Below are 20,954 nucleotides of genomic sequence, written 5' to 3' on the forward strand. Positions count from 1 at the left end.
CAACCCTTCGAATAAGGCAGGAACTCGAGTTATCAAGAATATAATCATCATAGCATCTTCCAGGATAGGGCAATCCTTTCAGCTTTTGCACTGTCCACATTCAGGTTTAAAGGCTAATATCCCCTAATTTCCCCTTCTACCCCTGGCCTACCACATTGCCATGCCGACCATAATGATCCACTGTTCCCCACCCTAATCCCCACTCCCACCATTGAACCCAGGGTAGTGGTGTCTTTGAAAACCTCCTCTTCCCCACTCTACTCCAGGTCCTCCAATGTAGTATAAGAGCTGACCCGTAGATTTGGAATTGAACCCTTCAGTGTCATTCACCCATTAGCCACGCAACCTAATTCAGCTCATTACCAGACTTGGCTTCCCTACTTTCTGCTTCCTTGCATGGACTGGCCCCTGATCAACCCAAACCTCAGGACGAAGCACAGCTCAGCCCTCTGAGTGATGTCTCTACAGCCAACAGATTGATTGAAGCTGACCTGTAGAACCGGGTCCCAAACTCCACACTGGAAGGACACTGAGCCCTTGACCTTGATCGCAAGAAGCACCCGACTGTCTGAGACCACCTCTTTGGACTGGGATCAGAGAGTGTCTTTTATTGAGTATGATGACAGTTACTTACTGACAATAATCCCCTTTTTCTACACTAGGGATAACCATGACAAGCTGGTCTGTCTGCTTTACAAGTTAAGGCAGGACAGAGATGCTGTGAACAGCCAAGTGCAAAGTAAGTGCCAAAGAAGCAAGTTAAAAGCCACAGAATACATCCTGTGTAGATGTAAGAGATGGATGTGTCATATGGCAGGAGCATTACAATATAAGGTGTCAGTGAGCAGTGAGGAAGTGCTAAAGTGTTTTAAGTTGCTCCAAGATCAGCCATGAGGATGTGGTGAGGTTAGGTGCTTTGCCAGTGTCAACTTCTGTTGACAAAAGGTGGAGGCAGTTGCTTCCCATAATGCAGCTTCTGCTTAGTAACCGCTCTGACTTTCCTGTTGGCAACTCGGGCCATCCGATTTCTTGCCAATGCTTGTGAGCTGTGTGGAAAGAAGATGAGATGAGCTATTAATGTGATATAAATGCATGAAAATGAGGTGATTACCATTTATTAGTGAGATTCTAAACTCAATGTTAAAACCTAAAGGGGAAAAAAATGCAGCTTTTTTCTTAACATCGACAATCAGATTTATTCATTCTCACCGTGTTTTCTCAAATTACTCAACATTGCCCACATTGCACAAAGGCTGGGAAAATTCCACCCAATATTCGAGTTAGTGCTGAGCCAGTGCTTTAGAGAATCATCATAGCTTCCTTATGTTTGTTCTCAATGTATGTATTTTAAAAAAAGACACGTTTCCAAACCCCTTTTTAACCACTTTCTCAACAGAGATCATAAGACATAGGAGCAGAAATAAGACCATTCAGACCATTCAATCATGGCTGATGTGTTTCACATATCCATTCTCCCGCTTTCTCCCTGTAACCCTTGATTCCCTTTGATACTCAAGAACCTGTCTATCTCCGTCTTAAATATTCTTAATGATCGAGCCTCCACAGCCTCTGCTACAACCTTCTATGATTGTGCACATGTAGAACCAATCACTTTATTCTTGAACTGCCTTTAGAATGTGCACTTTATTTTGGAATTGCCTCTTGATTGATTGATTTATTGTTTTCACATGTTCCGGGATACAGTGAAATGTGTTGTTTTGCAAACTATGCAGGCATACAAAGTGTATCAGGCTGGCAGAGCAGAGTGTACTGTTGCAGCCACAAAGAAGATGCATAGAGAGAGAGAGAGAGAGAGGTCACCGCCACATTGTTTGGTGCTCCCTCAATCACAGGCTGCTTCTCTTCTGATAGGTTCACCAGTAAAGCACAGGAGAGAGTCAGCTTGTGATTAGAGAAGCAGCTCCTTACAGATTTGTCACTGCTACTTACCTGCGTGCAAAAGCGTCTTTTCCACAGACTGTAGAGAGAGATGCATGGTCAGATTTTGGGCTGACCATGTTGGGAACAACAACCAGATCATCAACCATTGCACAACCAGTTAATGCTCAAAAATATAACATTCAAATTTTTATTAAAATCTTAAAATTGTTGTTTAGTAGTAATTGCATTATATCATCTTAAAATTTGTCTTTCATTTAGGTGAAGAAAACTGTGCTTGCAGATAATGATCCATTTGCCAAATACCATTACTTGGTAAAAGTCTTCACAGGTCATCGAAGAGGAGCAGGCACTACATCTAAGGTCTGGAAAATGAAAATACAGGCAAATTCGATAGAAATTAATTAAATTGAAATGTTAATAGAGTAATTGGGGCTTCAAGATAACCTGCAGAAATCATGGAAGGAACAAAACAGTTAATTAAATGTTCTAATCAGAGTGTAATACATCTTTCATTGATTGCAGTTACTGATATAACTAGTCGAACTGTCATAAATTTTTGACTTATTTCTTGAATTTGGACAATGCTGGTAAGATCCCAGTAATTACACACTGAGAAGTTGGATCTTTTCCTTGAAGAACTGCTGTTAGGTCAGGACTTTCAGGATTTGAGCCTTGGATCAGAAAAGGAGATTTTATAGTTTGTGCTTCCCAGAACTCCATAATAAATCATATTCTTGACACAAAAGTTGACAGCTTACAAGATATATAATTTCTTACATTGCTCCTTGTGTGACATAATGATATCTGTTTGGAGGTGGGTATGGTTCTGTTGTTTGCAAAATTCTCCAAACGTGGGCCACTTTGGGATGGGGTCAATCTAACAGTTACCCACTGTTTTACTGGTCCCACCTACTCACCTCCCGGAGACTGGGAGAATACTGCCTGGTGTCAGTACTTGGATGAGAATCTTAGCCATTGACATCTGGCTATGACATCGTGGCAGAGCTAACAGAATTACTGCTTCTTGCCTAAACTCAATGAAAATAATGCAAGATGGATGATGCTATTGTGATGTCTCAATACAATCGGAACCTGGCCATATGGATTGGCATTTGTAAATGTACCACTCAATCTCCAAATTTTTTTTATACACTTATGACAACATTCCATGATTTTTGTCACTAGGACCAGAAAACTTCCTCGCTTTTGGATCAATTGCAAATTTCTGCTTACTTTCCTGCTCATAAAAATGTCTAAACTTCAAGTCCGACAGTTGGCAATTTTAGAGTTGTGACAATAAGATGCATAACACATTGCTTTATTATTATTTGCTTAGGTAGTAATGATGCTGTATGGTTCAGCAGGCCAAAGTGACTCCCATCACCTGACTGATCCAAAGAAACCAGTCTTTCAACAAGGGTCAGTGGATGAGTTTCTCCTTGCTACTCCATTCCCATTGGGCAACCTCACCAGCATTAGACTGTGGCACAATAATTCAGGATCCAGTCCATCCTGGTAAATGTACTTTAGTGATTCATTCTCTAGAGCTTTCACAATCCTGTACAGCATTCTTTTACAAGGCACATCTTTTGCTGTTTTACTGCGTGCATTAAACCTGATGAAGCTTAACTTACTACAGAATGAATTTTTTTTTAACGGCTGAACTCTCATTAACTGCAGGTACATCAATCATGTAATTGTACAAGATCCAGAAACAGGGAAGCAATGGTACTTTTTCTGCAATTGCTGGTTAGCTGTTGATGCTGGACAATTTGTCCTTGATAAAACCTTCCACCTCGCTTCTGAAGCAGAAATGAAAGATTTCAGGTATATTCTTAACATTTCATATGAAGAGCTGTGCTTATGTTTTCCTTCCCAATGTCAGGTCTTAATCAACTAGGAGAAAGTGAGGACTGCAGGTGCTGGAGATCAGAGTTGAGGAGTGTGTTGCTGGAAAAGTACCGCCGATCAGGCAGCATCCAAAGAACTGGAGAATTGACATTTTGAGCATAAACACTTTGTCAGGAATGAGGCTTGTGGTCCAAGGGGGCTGAGAGTTAAATGGGAGGGGGGTGGGTCTGGGGGAAGGTAGCTGGGAATGTGATAGGTTAATAAAGGTGGGGTGAAGGCGATAGGTCGGACAGGAGGGTGGAGTGGATAGGTGGAAAGGAAGATGGACAGATAGGACAGGTCAAGAGGATGGTGCCGAGTTGGAAGATTGGATCTGGGATAAATTGGGAGGAGGGGAAATGAGGAAACTGGTGAAATCCACATTGATCCCGTGTGGTTGGACGGTCCCAAGATGGAAGATGAGGCGTGCTTCCTGTAGGTATCAGGTGGTTAGGGTTTGGCGGTGGAGGAGGCCCAGAACTTACATTTCCCTGGCAGGATGGGAGGGGGAATTAAAATGTTTGGCCACAGGGCAGTGGGGTGTTTAGTGTGTGTGTCCCAAAGATGCTCTCTGAAATGTTCCGCACGTTGGCCTCCTGTTTCCCCAATGTAGAGGAGAGTACATCAGGTGCAACGGACACAGTAGATGACACGTGTTGAAGTACTGGTAAATCTCTGTAGGATGTGGAAGGATCCTTTGGGGCCTTGGATATGAGGGGGGAGGTGTGGGCACTGGTTTTGCACTTCTTGTGGTGGCAGGGCAAGTTTGGTGAGGGGAGGGAGGGTTGGTGAGGGGTGTGGACCTAACAAAGAAGTCGCAGAGGGAATGGTCTCTCCAGAACGCAGATATAGGCGGGGAAGGAAATATATCCCTGATGGTGGGGTCCACTTGTAGGCGGCGGAAATGGTGGAGGATGATGCAATATATCCGGGAGGTGAGACTCCCCTACATTGGGGAGACAGGATGCCAACGCGCGAACCTTTCAGAGAACATCTCTGAGACACACGCACTAAACAACCCAACTGTCCGGTGGCCAAACACTTTAACTCCCCCTCCCACTCTGCCAAGGACACGCAAGTCCCGGGCCTCCTCCACTGCCAAACCCTAACTACCGGATGCCTAGAGGAAAAACACGTCATCTTCCGCCTTGGGACTCTCTAACCCCTTAGGATCAATGTGGATTTCACCAGTTTCCTCATTTCCCCTCCCCCCAACTTATCCCAGATCCAACCTTCCAACTCGGCACCGCGCTCTTGAACTATCTTACTATCCATCTTCCTTCCCACCTAGCCGCTTCACCCTCCTCTCCGACCTATCACTTTGACCCCCACCATCATCTGCCTAATACATTCCCAGCTACCTTCCCCCAGCCCCACCTCCCTCCCATTTATCTCTCAGCCGTGGCTCACAAGCTGCATTCCTGATGAAGGGCTTATTTTCAAAATGTCAATTCCCCAGTTCCTTGGATGCTGCCTGAATAGCTGTGCTTTTCCAGCAACACACTCTTCAACTATGTCAGGTATTGGTCACTTTCTCCTAACAGTGGACAGAGTATATTAGTTTCAGGTAGCTTGCCACTGATGAGTAAGTTAACATTAGATATTCTTCCACCTATTTGGCCGTCAAGTCCAAAGGTACGTGAGACCCGAACCCAGACCTTTTAGCTCAGAGGGCTGCACCATAGTGCTGTACTGCTTTTGGTTCAAAATTCTCATCCTTGTGTTTGAATTTCTTTGTGGCTTTTCCCTTCCCTGTCATTTTCTCTGCCTTACAAGTATCCCCAAAATTCTCCATTTTTATCATTCCGGTATCTTTTGAATCTTTACTTCCCTTTGCTTTCAGGTATCTCAGTCCCATGCTCTAGAATTCCCTCTCTGAATTGCTCAGCCTCTCCAGCTCATTTCCTGAATTCGCTGCTCACAATGTGGTCTCCTCTACATTGGGGAAACGAAGTGTAGACTGGGTGACCACTTCGCAGAACACCTACATTCTGTCAGCAAAAATGACCCTGAACTTCCACCTTCGTGTTCCCTGGCTAATACCTCTGTCTCAGGCTTGCTGCAGTGCTTCAGTGAAGCTCAGTGCACGTTGGAAGAACAGCACCTTATTTTACACTTGGAACTCTACAGCCTTCTGGACTCACTATCGAATTCAACAACTTTAGGGCTTGATCACGCTTTTCCCCACCTGCACACACCTGCACACATCGTCTGCTACTACACGCATCCATTGTTAACTACCAATAGTCGCCATTAACGGTTACTTATTCTCCCAGGCAGACCAATTGCCACTCCTTTGTCTGTCCAACTGTTCTTCCTTCTCTTTGGGCTCTATCCTCACCTATTGGTTACTCTTTATTTCCCCCCCCCCCCCCAACCTTCTGCATAAAGAATTTTTTTTTCCCCCCAGTTACCATAAGTTCTGAAGAAGGGTCCCAAAATGTTAACTCTGATTTTCACCACAGATGCTGAGCTTTTCCAGAAATTTCCATTTTTGTTTCTGATTTCCAGCATCCACAATTCTTTCTACAACACTGAAAAGAAATGAAAGATAGATTGTTAAAATTAAAATTTCTAGACAGGTCCATTAACAATCAAAAAGTGAACAGATATAGTTTAATACTCAATTGAAGTATTAACTTTTTCAGCTGCTGATGGGGCTATTATTTATTATCTTTGCATTTTATAATTGGGTTAGAATTTGCACTTTTGTGCTTTTCTAGGATGTCAAGGAGGCTAGTACATTTCACAATGATCTGTGTAAAGCACTTCATAAGCAATTGTAAATCAATATTTTAATATTGACTTTGTGATGTTCCTATTTTTGCTTTTCCAGCACATGAAACTTAATGTCAAATGTGTGACTATATTATGTTTGATATCACTTTGACATGGATCCAGTGACTAGTCTGTGATATTAACATAAACAACACACTTTTTTAACTTGTATTCATCTTAGGATATTTTGAAAGAATTCATAACTGATACCTGTCCTGTTTGATGTGTTCCAGCAATCTGTTCTTCATAAAAACATCTGAAAGTTTCACGGATCAACATATCTGGTTTTCGATATTTGCTCGACCCCCAAGGAGCTCCTTCACCAGAGTGCAGCGGGTCTCTTGCTGCTTCTCTCTCCTCTTGTGTACGATGTTGACCAACATCATGTTCTGGGGAACAGCTGATAATGGGACTGAACAGGAGGAGCAATTGGGTAAGCAGTCTGTTGCAGTAAACTATTTAGTGGTGAAAATAAAAATAAAAGATGTCAACTAAAGCTAGGGGATGCTGCAAACATTAGGCTGTAGGCTCTGACAGGGGCTTTTGCCTGAAATGTCGATTTTCCTGCTCCTCGGAAGCTGCCTGACCTGCTGGGCTTTTCCAGCATTACTCTGATCTAAACTCTGACAAGGGGTGCTACCTGAAATGTTGACCTATTCGCTCTTCCAGATGTTGACAAATTCAAGCCAATATTTCAAGCATTTTGGGAGTTCACTTGCCGGTTTTCACCTGAAGGTGCTTCCCTTTATAAATTATAGTTAAACCATTTTAAATGTTCCTCCTGTAACTTTCCAATTGTACTCATTATTCATGTATTATGCAAACAATCAGGCTTATTGGTTTATTTGGCTCTGAAGGCCAATACAAGTGAACATGTTCTTTTCTCGTTTCTGTAAAGGATAATTTTTCATGTTTTTTAAATGTATTTCATATGTGTTTAAAGAACTTTGCTTTCCAACATCAACACTAAAATACATGTGGGAATTATAGAAATGATGAATGTAAGTGTGGAGTTGGTTACAAAATGGTGCTGTAATCAAAGAGTTCAAAAGATTTAAACATGGAACTGAAGCTCTAGTAATCTAAACCGATAGTGAAGATTGGGCTCCAGCTCATTCTTTTGCTATTATTTGTAATTTTTATTTATTGTATTATGTTTTTAAGAATTTGGTTAGGAGCTTGTTTAATGTGTCCTGAATTAGTACGTTATAGGTTTTGAGCAATGTATTTTTTAATCCATAACTTTGAGGAACTTTAATACCCAACCGTGCTGAGGCTATGAAGCACATTCCTTTTTGAAATTTAGATTAAAGCTTTCTCTCCACTCCCAAGTCTTTGACCTTACCCCAGATCTTCCAATCTTCCCCAATGTTTCCAATCTCTCTCAAGGCCTCACACCTCCTGCTGCCCAGCTCTGACCCCTCAAACCTCTGATGGTGGCATTTGATCTCTCATAAGTAGGATTTTAATGCTCCCCGCCTCAGGAATCCAAGGATCAGAGCCCATCCCACCAGGTTAGGGTTGTAACATATCTTGTCCTGTGTCCTTTTCCAGTCTGGCCCTGCCCAACTGGGCATCAAGCTTGACAATCAGGCTGATTCCCAGGCTCGAGTCCTGCCAGCTACACAAGGGTTGTGGAGTTAAGCCTTTCCTGTGCTTTGCATACCCACTGAAGGTGTAAACAAAGATGTTTTTCCAATATTACCTTCCCTCTGCTGAATTGCCCTCCATGCTTTAACAGTATTGATGATTATTGGGTTATGGCAATATTTCCTAACTGTCCTCACCTTGTCCAAAAACATCAAACTGGTAAGGGGGCACCTTGCCTGGGAGGCTTCGATATCTATCCATATTGAAAGAGGGTCCCCCACAAACCCAATCACTTACGTAGGTCAAAAGTGAGCTTAATTGGTAATTTTTAATGTCCGGAAGGTATACTCCCCCCAATCTGTGAGGCAACTGCAGTTTGGCTAATTTAATGAGGGGCTGTTTACGGTGCCAGATAAAGGAGCTGAACCAACCGTTCAGTCTCCTGAGTGTTTGTTTAATGAAAATCAGGGGGACCATCTGTATAGGGTATAGCAAACGAGGGAGAATATTCATCTTAATAAGCGCTATCCGACTCAACAATGAGATTGGAAGTCCCTCCCATCTTTGGAGATCTTGTTTAATTTTTTCAAATAATTGAGTAAAATTGGCTTTGAACAGCCAATCCAGAACTGGAGAGATGAATATGCCCAAATACACAAAACCACCCTGTGACCACCTAAATGGGAATCTATAGTCACTCTCAAGAGCCAACTCTTTCGTAAGACCACCTATAGGCATAGCCTCTGATTTAGCAAAATTAATCTTATACCCTGAAAAAGCGCCAAATGCGTGAATGTATTGTATCAGGCAAGGCACTGAAACTGTTGGATTTGTCAAGAAAATTAGAACATCGTCTGCATACAGCGAGATCTTATGTAATTTTGACTCCACTTCAGAAGCTGATAGAGATCCCCATGAATGGCCTCCGCCAACAGTTCAATCACCAATATAAAAAGTAATGGTGAAAGGGGACAGCCCTGCCGGCTGCCCCTAGAAATGTTAAAATTGCTTGATCGTACCCCGTTGGTAATGACCGCAGCGAGAGGTACACTGTAGAGAACCTTTACCCATCTTATGAAAACTTCGCCCAGACCAAACCGCTCGAGAGAATAGAAAAGGTATGGCCACTCAACTCGGTCAAGTGCCTTCTCTGCATCTAAAGAAATCACCAATCCCTGTATTGACTGCTGTTGGCATGCTTGAATTACGTTAAGCAGCCTCCTAACGTTATTGGAGGATCTGTGACCCTTTATGAAGCCCGTCTGATCCTCTTTAATAATAGGGGGTAACACAGTCTCCAGCCTTAACGCAAGAGCCTTAGAGAGGATCGTAAAGTCCACATTTAAGAGAGAGATGGGCCTGTATGAAGCACAGCCTTCTGGATCCTTCCTTTTTTAAGGATAAGTGAAATATTGGCCTCTATCAGAGATGGTGGGAGTCAAAGATGACTGTATGAACCATTAAACATATTCAGCATTGGGCCTGACAATATACTATAAATTCCTTATAGAATTCACTGGGAAGTCCTTTCCACTCTGAAGCTGCCTCACAGCTTCCTGCACTTCTTACTTTGATAATGGGGCATTGAGAAAGGACTGTTGTTGGGAGTCACACCTGGGAGCTTCAGATCTCTAAAAAAGATTCCATTTTGGCCTGTCCCTCCTCACAATTCTCAGATTGATATAACTTAGAGTAGAATCTCTGGAATACCACATTAATCTTTTTAGAATCACATGTTAGGTTCCCAGACCCTTCCCTAATCGCTGTAATGGTTTGTGGGGCACTTCTCTTTCTGGCAAGGTATGCTAAGTATTTGCCTGGCTTGTCACCATGCTCATATGACCTTTGCTTTGCAAAGGCCAGCTCCTTCTTTGCCGTCTGCGTGAGCACGGAATTTAGTGTAGACCGCAGTGCCGTAATCCTCTGGAGTTTGACCAACGAGGGTCTGTCAGAATAGGCCTTCTCAGCTGCCTTCAACCGTGCTTCAAGGAGACAGTGCTGCTCACTCTTCTGCCGCTTCCTACTTGTGGAATATGAAATAACTAACCCCCTGGCATAAGCTTTGGCAGTTTCCCAGAGAACAGATGAGCTATCAACTGAGCCTATGTTGATGTCTGGGAATTCCTGAAATTCCCTAGAGAAATATTCCACAAACTTGCTGTCCATGAGAATAAAGGGGTCCATTCGCCAGTACTTGAATCCACTGTAACATCCTTAATTTTAACCATGAGGTACAGTGGAGCATGATCGGAAATGGCAATATTATCAATCGTAGAGGATGCCACCAGATCCAGGGTTACCGCAGGGGTCAGAAAAAAAATCAATCCTCGTGTGACATCTATGTGGATTGGAGAAAAACGTGAAATCCCTACCTGTAGGGTGGAAACACCTCCAGACGTTCACCAACCCTAAATCCGCCTACACAAACACAATAACTGTTTAGTTTATGCAGAGGGTATCGAGGGAGCTTTAGGCGACCTGTCTACTGTGGGGTCCATGAGGCAGTTAAAATCTCCCCCTATAATGATGTACTGAGACTTGAGACTTATCAGTTTAGAAAAAGCATCTACCAAAAATTTAAGAGGATGAGCTGGGGGACAATAAACATTTAAAATGCCATATTCTTCCCCATTTATCAAAACTTTAAGAATTACAAACCTCCCGTATGTGTCTTTAACACATTCCAACAACTTAAGTGTGGGATTTTTCCTTACCAGTATAGCCACTCCCCTACTTCTGGTATTAAATAATGAAAAATAAACTCGGTCAAAGCCATTCTGCTGTAATTTCAGGTGTTCCTTGTCATCCAAATGTGTCTCCTGTAACAAAGCAATATCCACCTTCTCCTTTCTAAGACTCAAGAGTACCTTCTTCCTCTTAATTGGTGAGTGACTTCCCTTGATATTCCAGGTACACCATTTAATCAAATCATTAGCCATAATCTTCTGTAATTACATTTAAATTCCAGAGAGGAGGAACCCGAACAACAAATTGCTGAGCCTTAGTGTCACATGGTCCACCAAATATAAAAACTAGATAAACTAAAGCCACTACATTTAACAAACATACAAAATTATTAAAAATAAAAAAACAACGAAAACCAGAAAACAAACCAACATATAAAGCGCCAATAGCTCTGAGTAGGGGAACTCACCCCCTGCCCGGACAGAGCAACTACCTGTCCCAAACTGCCCATAAATAGGCATCTAACCATCTTAACCACCTTCACTTCTCCCAGCTAGAGCCGCATCGCAAGCACAAGCTAAAAAGAATAAACACCCCATAGAATATCAATATGAATAAAAAAACATTCTTTTATAAAAAAAAGGTTGAAATAAATACCCCACCCATCCTTTGGTATGTCCTAACTTAGAAATTTAAAATGTACATCTTAACCACTGCCAGACATAGTTTGAACCAAATTATTATCAATAGAGGGAAAAAAAGGGGAAAAACAAAGCTCCAACTGGATTTCCTCCATTTCTTTTCCAGAATGATAAACACATACACCAGCAACAATATTTATACATACTACAATTGTTTAAATTAGCTTATTTTTCCACAAAGTCTCTTGCCTTCTCCGATGTGTCAAAGAGATGCATGGATCCATCTAAGGTGATCCGAAGCACTGCCGGATATCTCAGGGAGTACTGAATCCCATGCTCCTTCAGTCTTCTCTTGACATCATCATACAATTTTCGTTTCGGGATCACCACCGCTCAAAAAGTCCTGAAAAAACATTATCTTAGACCCCTCGTACATTAGGGTCTTTGGATCCTTCCCCTGGAGACTGGAAGCCTCCATGATTCCTTATCCCAGTAATGACGGAACCGCACCAGGAAAGGACAAGGGCGTTGACCCAGACCCGACCTCTGTGCTGCGACCTGGTGAGCCCTCTCTATCTTCAATCCTCTCATGCCAGTCTCCAAGTCAAGGAATTTCAGAAGCCAATCTTCAACAAATTCCACAGCAGCTCACCTTCCTTACCCTCAGGCAGACCGATGACCCGAATGTTTTTTCTCCACTTGGTCACGCAAATTACGAACCTGCGTCTTCAGGGCTTGGATCTATTCCTTGAATGAACTGGCATCAGCTTCCACCACTGTGACCCTGTGCTCCACCTCATCCGTCCTCTTCTCCAGGTCTCCCAGCTGCTGCTCATCCTTCTGCAGCATGAGAGAGACTGGAGCCAGCTTCTCTTCAATCTGTTTCCCCAACATCTCATGAGATTTCAAGAGCTGGTTCATCAGGTCCTGGAGAGTAATTGGCTCCAAGGCTGCTGCAGGCTGAGCTGCAGGGCCGGCCTCAGATGCTCCTCCTCCCTTTTTAGGCATTTCTGGACAGCTGAAAATACAGGTACGTCAATTTTTAAATGTTTCTTGGAGCTCCACAATCTTTCCAACGCCCCAATAAATCCTGATGACCTGGCTTGGGTGGGTTAAATAATTGTCCTGTTCCTGCTGCGATGCGAAGCTCTGCAGTGTGATCTTCTCAGATCGCCGCCATCTTAGATCCCTCCCTCAGGTCCTTTTTAAATCTTTTCCCTCTCACAATAAATGGTAGCATGATGGCTCAGTAGTTAGCACTGCTGCCTCACAGCGCCTGGGGCCTGGGTTCGATCCCAGCCTCAGGTGACTATCTGCATAGCGTTTGCACATTCTCCCCGTATCTGTGTGGGTTTCCTCCCACAGTCCAAAGATGTGCAGGTTAGGTGTGTTGGCCAAGCTAAATTGCCCATCCTTTTCAGGGATGTGTAGGCTAGGTACATTAGTCAGAGGAAATGTAGAGTAATAGGGTAGGGAAATGGGTCTAGGTAGGATACTCTTCAGAGGGTCGGTATGGACTTGTTGGGCCAAAGGCCTGTTTCGACACTGTAGGGATTCTATGATAAACTTATGTCCTCTAGTTTTGGACTCCCCCCACTTTAGGAAAAGTATCTTGGCTTTTTATCTCACCAATGCCCCTCATGATTTTGTAAACCTCTGTAAGGTCACCCCTCAGACTCTGATGTTCCAGGGTCAAAAGCCCAGCTTATTCAGCATCTATCTATAACTCAAACCCTCCAACCCTGGCAACATCCTTGTAAATATTTTCTGCCCCCTCTCAAGTTTAACAACATCTTTCCAGTAGTAGGGCAGCCAAAATTGTACTCAGTGTTCTAAAAGTTGCCTAACCAATGTCCTATGCAGCCGCTACATGACCTACCAACTCCTATATTGAATGATCTGATAAATGGAGGCAAGTGTGCCAAATGCTGCCTTTAGCACCTTGTCCACCTGCGACACCACTTTTAAACAACTATGAACCTGCACTCCAAGGTCTCTCTGTTTGGCAACACTCCCCAGGGCCCAACAATTAACTGAATAAGGTAAAAACGAGGACTGCAGATGCTGGAAACCCGAGTCTGGATTAGAGTGGTGCTGGAAAAGCACAGCAGGTTAGGCAGCATCTAAGGAGCAGGAAAATCAACGTTTCAGGCAAAAGCCCTTCATCAGGAATAGAGGCAGGGAGCCTACAGGGTGGAGAGATAAATGACAAGTCTAATGATATGTATAAGCCCTGCCTTGGTTTGCCTTACCAAATTGCAACACTTCACATGTATCTAAATTAAACTTTATCTGCCACTCCATTGTTGGTTTTAAATTCATAGAATTATAGAATCCCCACAGGGTGGAAACAGGCTATTTGGCACAACAAGTCCTCACCAAGCCTCCGAAGAGTATCTGACACAGACCCATTCCCCTACCCTATCCTGTAACCCTATATTTCCCGTGGGTCCGGACCTATGCGTCACTGACATTATGGGTAATTTAGCCTGGCCAATCCACCTAACCTGCACATTATTGGATTGTGGGAGGAAACCAAAACACCTGGAGGAATCCCATGCAGACACAGAGAATATGCAAACTTCACACAGACAGTCGCCTGAGGCTGGAATCAAACCCAGGTCCCTGGTACTGTGACGTAGCAATGCTAACTACTGAGCCACCATGCTGTCCCAATGTCTGTTAAATTTTGTTTTAATTTTAGTTTTGTTTTTATGTATTACAAGATACGGAGTTAGGTCACAGACTAGCTATGATCTCATTGAATGGTGGAACAGTATCAGGGGGCTATGACCTATTCCTTTTCCTATGTTCCTATTCTACCCTCATCTCTTGCTGTTGTCTCAGGCTGAACCAGACTGTTTGTATACACATCACTGTATTCAATCACAGGTTGAGTATCCTCCAACCCCATGCATAGACTATCATTTTAAGTAGCAACACTGGTAGTGTTGAACTTGACAAAGACAAGACATCTCTGTTTAACCATTTCAAACTTATTGCAAACACAAAAGACTTTTTTAACAAATAAAACCCACTGAGGCATAGTTAGTAAAATATAAAATTTTATTCTTTCAAGAATTTTCAGGAAAAAAAATCATAGCTGGTAAGTAGCTATTTATTGAATTCAACCAAATTATTTGTTATTACAGATGACCACATTATCGGTTTGCGAGAGGTAATCATTGGAATTGAAAGTGCCTTGATCATTTTTCCTGTGAATCTCATAATCGTGCAGATTTTTCGAAACACGCATCCCAAATCAACTGACATATCAGCAACACTAAATAAGTCAGCTTCTGATGACCCCTCAGAATGTCAACGAACCCCTGAGAATATAATGATGGTGAGGATTGTTTTCTTTCTCCCCCATAGAAATCATTCCACGTGTACAACAAACCTGATATTTGTTAACAATACCTTGTAAAATTCCAAATACCTAACTATAACGAGACACAGCATCTTCAGAACTAAATGGAGTCAAGCATGAAATAAAATGGTGGCCAGGGGTATATCTGGAAATCCCAGTTCTATTTCTGGCACTGACTAATTTTATCGGTTTGAGGAAGGACCGTTTGAGTGTGGGAGATGTACACATTATTGTTTAGAAGTGAGGACATCATTCTGCCATAGGCAGAAATTTCAGAAATTTTGCAATTTTCATCAAAGCAGCTGCATTTTAGAAAACGTTCTAACTTACAGCTGCAGAGTAGAGGTGGGAAGCATGGGTTCGAGGTGTGATAAATATAAAACATAAGTGAAAATGGTATTGTCCCCTTTACATTTCATCATGAAATGCCAATTTCTGAGTTATATCATATTTACTAAAATCAGTGGTGTCAGTGATTGGAAAGTGCAAGTAATCATGAAATAATAGTTACAAGATGGTTATTTCTGACATTGCAAGCTAAGAAGTGAAGGAATAGCGTTGTATAAATACTACATACTTTATCCATTGAACAAGGTGCTATTATGCATTGTACAATCTTGAAATGCTAGCCTTGTGTGAGATCCGAAATTGTTGTTAGCACCCTCTTGGGGATATTATTCCTTGCAAAACAACTCAGCCATCTCATTGGCTGTTTAAAAAGTTTTATTTGGTGTTTGAGCTTTTATCTGCCTTCTAAGGCACTAATGGATCCTGAAGTGCTGTTTTTATCTTTCCAGTTGTCTCATAAGAATGTGTAATTTATGGCTTGGCTACCAAGCATTCATGGATTCTAAAATGCAGAGTTTCCTTTTGCAGCTGCTCCTGGGAAATGCTTGCTTGGTGGCATGGCTGCCTACAAGATAAATTCTGAAGTGCAATAATTGTTTTATTTAACCATCCTGGGACTGCAAGTTTGGTGGCTTTGAGAGATTTATGAGCTTGTGAAAAAAATATAGGTTTTTCAAGTGCCTATTCTAGTGACTTATTTATCTTGACAGTTGTATGAGTTACAGACTGCCTTTATGGGTCATGTGAAATCTGTTTGTACTGGGTGAATAGATTGGGGTTTTGAGAGGGGCAAGAGGTATGTGGGACAGGGGAAAAGGGTAATGGGCTTACTGTGGGGTGAAGGAAGTAGAAGTAGAAAGGCATGAGGAGGTAGGGGGTTAGAGAATGGTGGGAATGGGATTCTATGCTGATCTGTAAAGCCAAGCCAATATTTGTATGGGTGAAGCAATAGTTTCAACCTGGCTGCTTTGGTATCAGTCTGCCTCTGTCTCTTCCTTGGGCTGATAATCCCCCCAAAAGATAAAAATCCCACCTGCCTGCCATGCTGGAACAAACATGGGATTGTAACATGGGAAATGTATCCAACTCCGAATTCTTGCCTCCAAGAGGCATCTTCAGCCCAAGACATCTATGGTGCTGAAAATGATCATTTTCCCTTGTCATGGTTTAGTAAGAGCATATTTAAATCTAATCTTCAGTTATTTTAAAGGAGGTCTTGAGCATTGCTGCTGCCTATGCTTGCAACGAAGATTTTCTATCTCTCTTGTTTGGGGCATCCTCTGCAAAGATTGCCACACCTCTTGGACCCCTGCAAGTGACTGAAAGACCTCATCAGTGATGTGAAAGATAGCAGAATTGCAATTAAAACAAAAAAGAAATACACGTCTACTGTGTCAATAGAGGCAGAGCAATTCCACACATCGACTATAGGGTTTCCATGGATACCAAAAATACCACTGTAAAACCTATCGCTCACACTTTGAGTTTGTTCACCTTAAGAAAGAAGCTGTGCAGCAGTTGGGAATCTGGAAGGAGCTCCATGCTGCTCCTGAGTGTTAGGAACAGAGTGGGTAGAGGGTCTCAGGTTTCTGATGGTGAGATGAAAATGTGCAATTAAGGTCTTAGAACTTTAAAGAGTTTTTGTCAGGTTGGGATCAGAAAACCTTTTTGCATTGATTTGCATGTTATCAAAAAGCCACTTCACCAGTATTATGTTTGTCTTCGCAAAGAAGTTTTGCGTAACTTTTAAAATCATTTATAGGATGTCAATGTCACTGGTTGGACCAGCATTTGTTTCCTACCTAATTGCTCTTGAGAAGGTGGTGGTGAGTTGCTTCCTGACCAATCTGCAGTTTCTTTAATAGGGGAGGCAATAGCCTAGTGGTATTATAGCTGGACTGTTAATCCAGAAACCCAGATAACGTTCTGGGGACCTGGGTTTGAATCCTGCCATGGCAAATGGTGGAACTTCATTTCAATAAAAATCCGGAATTAAGAATCTAATGATGACCATGAATCAATTTTCAGAAAAACCCTCAGATTCACTAATGTCCATTAGAGAAGGAAAGCTGTTATCTGGTCTGGCCGAGATGTGACTCCAGACCCATAGCAATGTAGTTGACTCTTAACTGTCCTCTGGGCAATTAAGATTTAGATTACTTACAGTGTGGAAACAGGCCCTTCGGCCCAACAAGTCCACACTGACCCTCCGAAGAGCAACCCACCCAAACCCATTCCCCTACATTTACCCCTTCACCTAGCACTACAGGCAATTTAGTATGGCCAATTCACTTAACCTGCACATTTTTGTACTGTGGGAGGAAACCGGAGCACCCGACGCAGACACGGAGAGTATGTGCAAACTCCACACAGACAATTGCCTGAGGTGGGAATTGAACCCGGGTTTCTGGCACTGTGAGGCAGCAATGCTTACCACTGTGCCACCGTGCTGCCCATGGGCAATAAATGCTGCCTGGCCCATGATGCCCTAATTCTGTGAATTTTTTTTTAAAATTGGTGTAGGTTCACCCATAATGCTTTTAGGGAGTGAATTCCAGAATTTGACCTCATGAGACTGAAGGTATGGTGTTATATTTCCAAGATGTCAGAGTCAGTGGTTTTGTGGGTGAGGGAATTGCAGGTGGTGGTGTTCCCATGAATTGCTGCCCCTGTCCCTTTTAGATGGTGGTTGTCATTGATTTGGAAGGCATTGTCGAAGAGGTCTTGGTGAGTCTCTGCAGGATCTTTTAGATGGTAAATATTGCTGTTACTGGGCATCAATCTTAGAAGGAGGAGATGTTTGTGTTAATTAAGTAGGCTGCTTTGTTCTGAATGGTGTGCGATAAAGCAGCTCCTTTAACAAGGTTATACAGTCCTTGTTTGTTTTTCAGAGAGGTTATAAATGGCATAGACTCTGAATAGTCTGGATGTAGGGTTTTAGGGCCAGTTTGAGAACAGCTAACAGATACTGCCTCAGGCAGAAGGCTTTCAAGATTAAAAAAAAATCACTTGTACAATGAAAGGGAAGTGGCCATTTCTCCCAGCTCAGCTTTTCTCTGGTTTGTTTTTTTTTAGGGGGTAGGGTAATGTGGAAAAGCCACTGGACCCAGAAGCAGGTCCAGACTGGTACTGTCTCTCTGTGACTTCTATCCTGTAAGAACCTGTATTTGGTTTTGCCTTTTGTGCCCGAAGGCTTGTCGCAAGCATTTGGAACAACATCATTAAATTAGGATGATCTGTTGGGTTTTCGAATAGGTCAGGTTATTCCGTATCCTATTTTCTGTTGTTTGTGTTTCATTCAGAAATCTTGTAAAGAAATCCTGTTTTGTTTAAAACTAAGTGGTTTGACCTTAGCTTAAAACAACTAGCAAAGTTAAGGTCTGGGCTACCTTCTTGAAATGTTTTGACGGAGTCTGGCCTGGTCCATAACAGGTGTCAAGCTTCTTGGGTGATTTTGCAGCTGCAGTCATTCAGGGAACTCAGAAGTATTCCATTGTATTCCTGACTTATGCATTATAGATGGTGGACATACTTTGGTCAGTCAGAGGTGAGTTATTCGCTGCAGGAGTGCTAGCCTCTGACCTGCTCTTGTAGCTACAACATTTATATGACTAGTCAAGTTCTGTTTCTAGTGAATGAATGCTCCCTAGTTTCGAAAATGGGATTCAGCCATGGTAATGCCATTGTATGTTCAAGGGCAATGGTTAGATTCTGTCTTGTTGGAGATGGTCGTGTGAATGTTACTTGTCACTTGTCAGTTTAAGCCTGAATATTGTCTAGATGTTGCTGCAATTGAACTGCTTCAGCATCTGAAGAGTTGAAAATGGTGCTGAACATTATGTATTCATCAGTGAACATTCATATTTCTGGAGGAGTGATCATTAATGAAGCATTGAGTATGGTTGGGCCCTGAGGAACTCCTGCAGAGCTGTCCCGGGACTGAGATAACTGATCTTTAACAGCCTTGGCCATCTTCCTATGACTCCAACCAGCAAAGAACTTCTCCTGGTTCCCATTAACTTTCATTATTTTAGGGTTTCTCGATGCCACACATGATCAAATGTGGCTTTAATGTAGGTACTATTTCATCTCGTATGGAGTTCAGTGCTTTTGTTCATGTTTGAACCAAGACTGTCATGATGTCAGAGCTCCCATCTCTTTAACAGACTAGCTCACATCTGCAAAAGCTGACAGCCAATTGGAAGGCCAACAGCTCTTCAGTCTCAACACTGCCTCCAAGAATGGTGGCCACTGCTGAGACTGCACCCTCTCCACAGTAGTCCACCCTGGATGAAGCTGAGTGGGGTATCCAAGGGACATGTGAAGCATTGGGAGGACTGGGAAGGCAGGAATTGTGCTATCAAGGGCATATGCGCTGTGCCTTTGAGGATAGCCACAGGTACCCATTCACAAGGGACCCCCTCATTTAGGCTGCAATGGCACTGCCAGGATAAACTTGGTGACCACTCCACATGGCAGAGGGCCCACCCATTGCTGCCAGCAGTGGCAAGAAGGGGACACTAACAGGGCATTATTTGGCCACTTAATGTTCTCAATTAAACTCTACTTTGATAGGTTGCCTTCCACTTTCCCTGCCACTGATAAAACGCCAGCAGCAGTGCTAGGCAGTGCATCCACCAGAATCTGCCTTTCCTTTCTACTTCTTGAACTTCTCCCTACTCCCACCTCACTCATAACACTGTCAACCAAGCTTTGGTCAGTGGAAATGTTATTCGTTTAAGTATCAATATCCATTACCAGAATTGCAACATGTGAATAGAGGTGTATCTATTTCTGCTTATTGTAAGTTGCAAAGTTAGATCTCCAAATGTTAACCTCTTTTCTTTATTCATAGGACATCAAAAGGATTGCTAGTTCTTTGCCTGGAAAGCTAAAAGATGCAATGCCAACACTAGAAGATGATATCAGAAATGCAAATGACATAAATAAGTTACTGGTATTAATAGCAAACATTATTCAGCACTGTAATGAACAGTCTGATACTCAGGAGGCTCCTATTCCAGATAACGGTCAGTGCATATGCTTATTTTTATCTTAAAATCAGAACTAGGCCATTTAGGACTAAAATGATGGAGCACTTATTCACTCAAAGAAATGGCAATCTGGAATTCCCTCCCCCCACAAACTGTTACAGAAAAGACAATTGAAATTTCAAAACTGAGTTTAGTTCAGTAAGAGTGTTAAGGGATATGGAAACTAGGAAGGGAAATGGATTAAAGGGCACTCTACCCTTTCTAGCCAGAAAGTGAACTAACTTCATGAATAAACCCATTGCATTCTCCCCAGGGAGTTAGGGATGGGATTGAGTCTGGGTCAATCACCTGATGCAGACTGAAGCTAACAACAGAGGCAGGTGGATGCTGCTGTTGGCAGGTTAGAAGACCTGTCCCCTTTCACAGTGACACTATGTTGGTGCTTCCACAGATATGGCTTCCATGTCGTTCTACCCAATCTTATTTGTCCAGTCAACATGCAGATTAAAATCACCCATGACAATTGCAGTGCCTTTCTGAGGTGCCTCTATTATTTCCTGATTATGCTTTGTCCTACACCAATTCTACAAGGGCCAATAGATGACTCCCGCCCTTTCTTTCCCTTGCTATTTCCTATTTCAGCCAAAATGATCCTTATCATTACTCACCATTGCACTGATACCGGCCTTAATTAACAAAGCTACTTTACCTTCTTTTCGTTCCTGCTTATTCTTCCAGAATGTTGAATACCCTTAA

At 42.6% G+C, this 20,954-nt stretch overlaps 1 protein-coding gene across 1 annotated transcript in view; it reads left to right on the plus strand.

The window, feature by feature from the left end:
* Positions 1-20,954, plus strand: part of LOC140453232 (polycystin-1-like protein 2) — a 113,280-nt gene that overhangs the window by 48,258 nt on the left and 44,068 nt on the right. The window contains exons 12-18 of the mRNA XM_072547807.1: positions 2,161-2,262; positions 3,239-3,417; positions 3,583-3,729; positions 6,804-7,003; positions 14,639-14,832; positions 17,887-17,931; positions 20,060-20,234. Coding sequence (XP_072403908.1) covers positions 2,161-2,262; positions 3,239-3,417; positions 3,583-3,729; positions 6,804-7,003; positions 14,639-14,832; positions 17,887-17,931; positions 20,060-20,234 — 1,042 coding nt within the window. The remainder of the gene's footprint in view (positions 1-2,160; positions 2,263-3,238; positions 3,418-3,582; positions 3,730-6,803; positions 7,004-14,638; positions 14,833-17,886; positions 17,932-20,059; positions 20,235-20,954) is intronic.

Source organism: Chiloscyllium punctatum, chromosome 26, assembly GCF_047496795.1.
Source record: "Chiloscyllium punctatum isolate Juve2018m chromosome 26, sChiPun1.3, whole genome shotgun sequence".
NCBI lineage: Eukaryota > Metazoa > Chordata > Chondrichthyes > Orectolobiformes > Hemiscylliidae > Chiloscyllium > Chiloscyllium punctatum.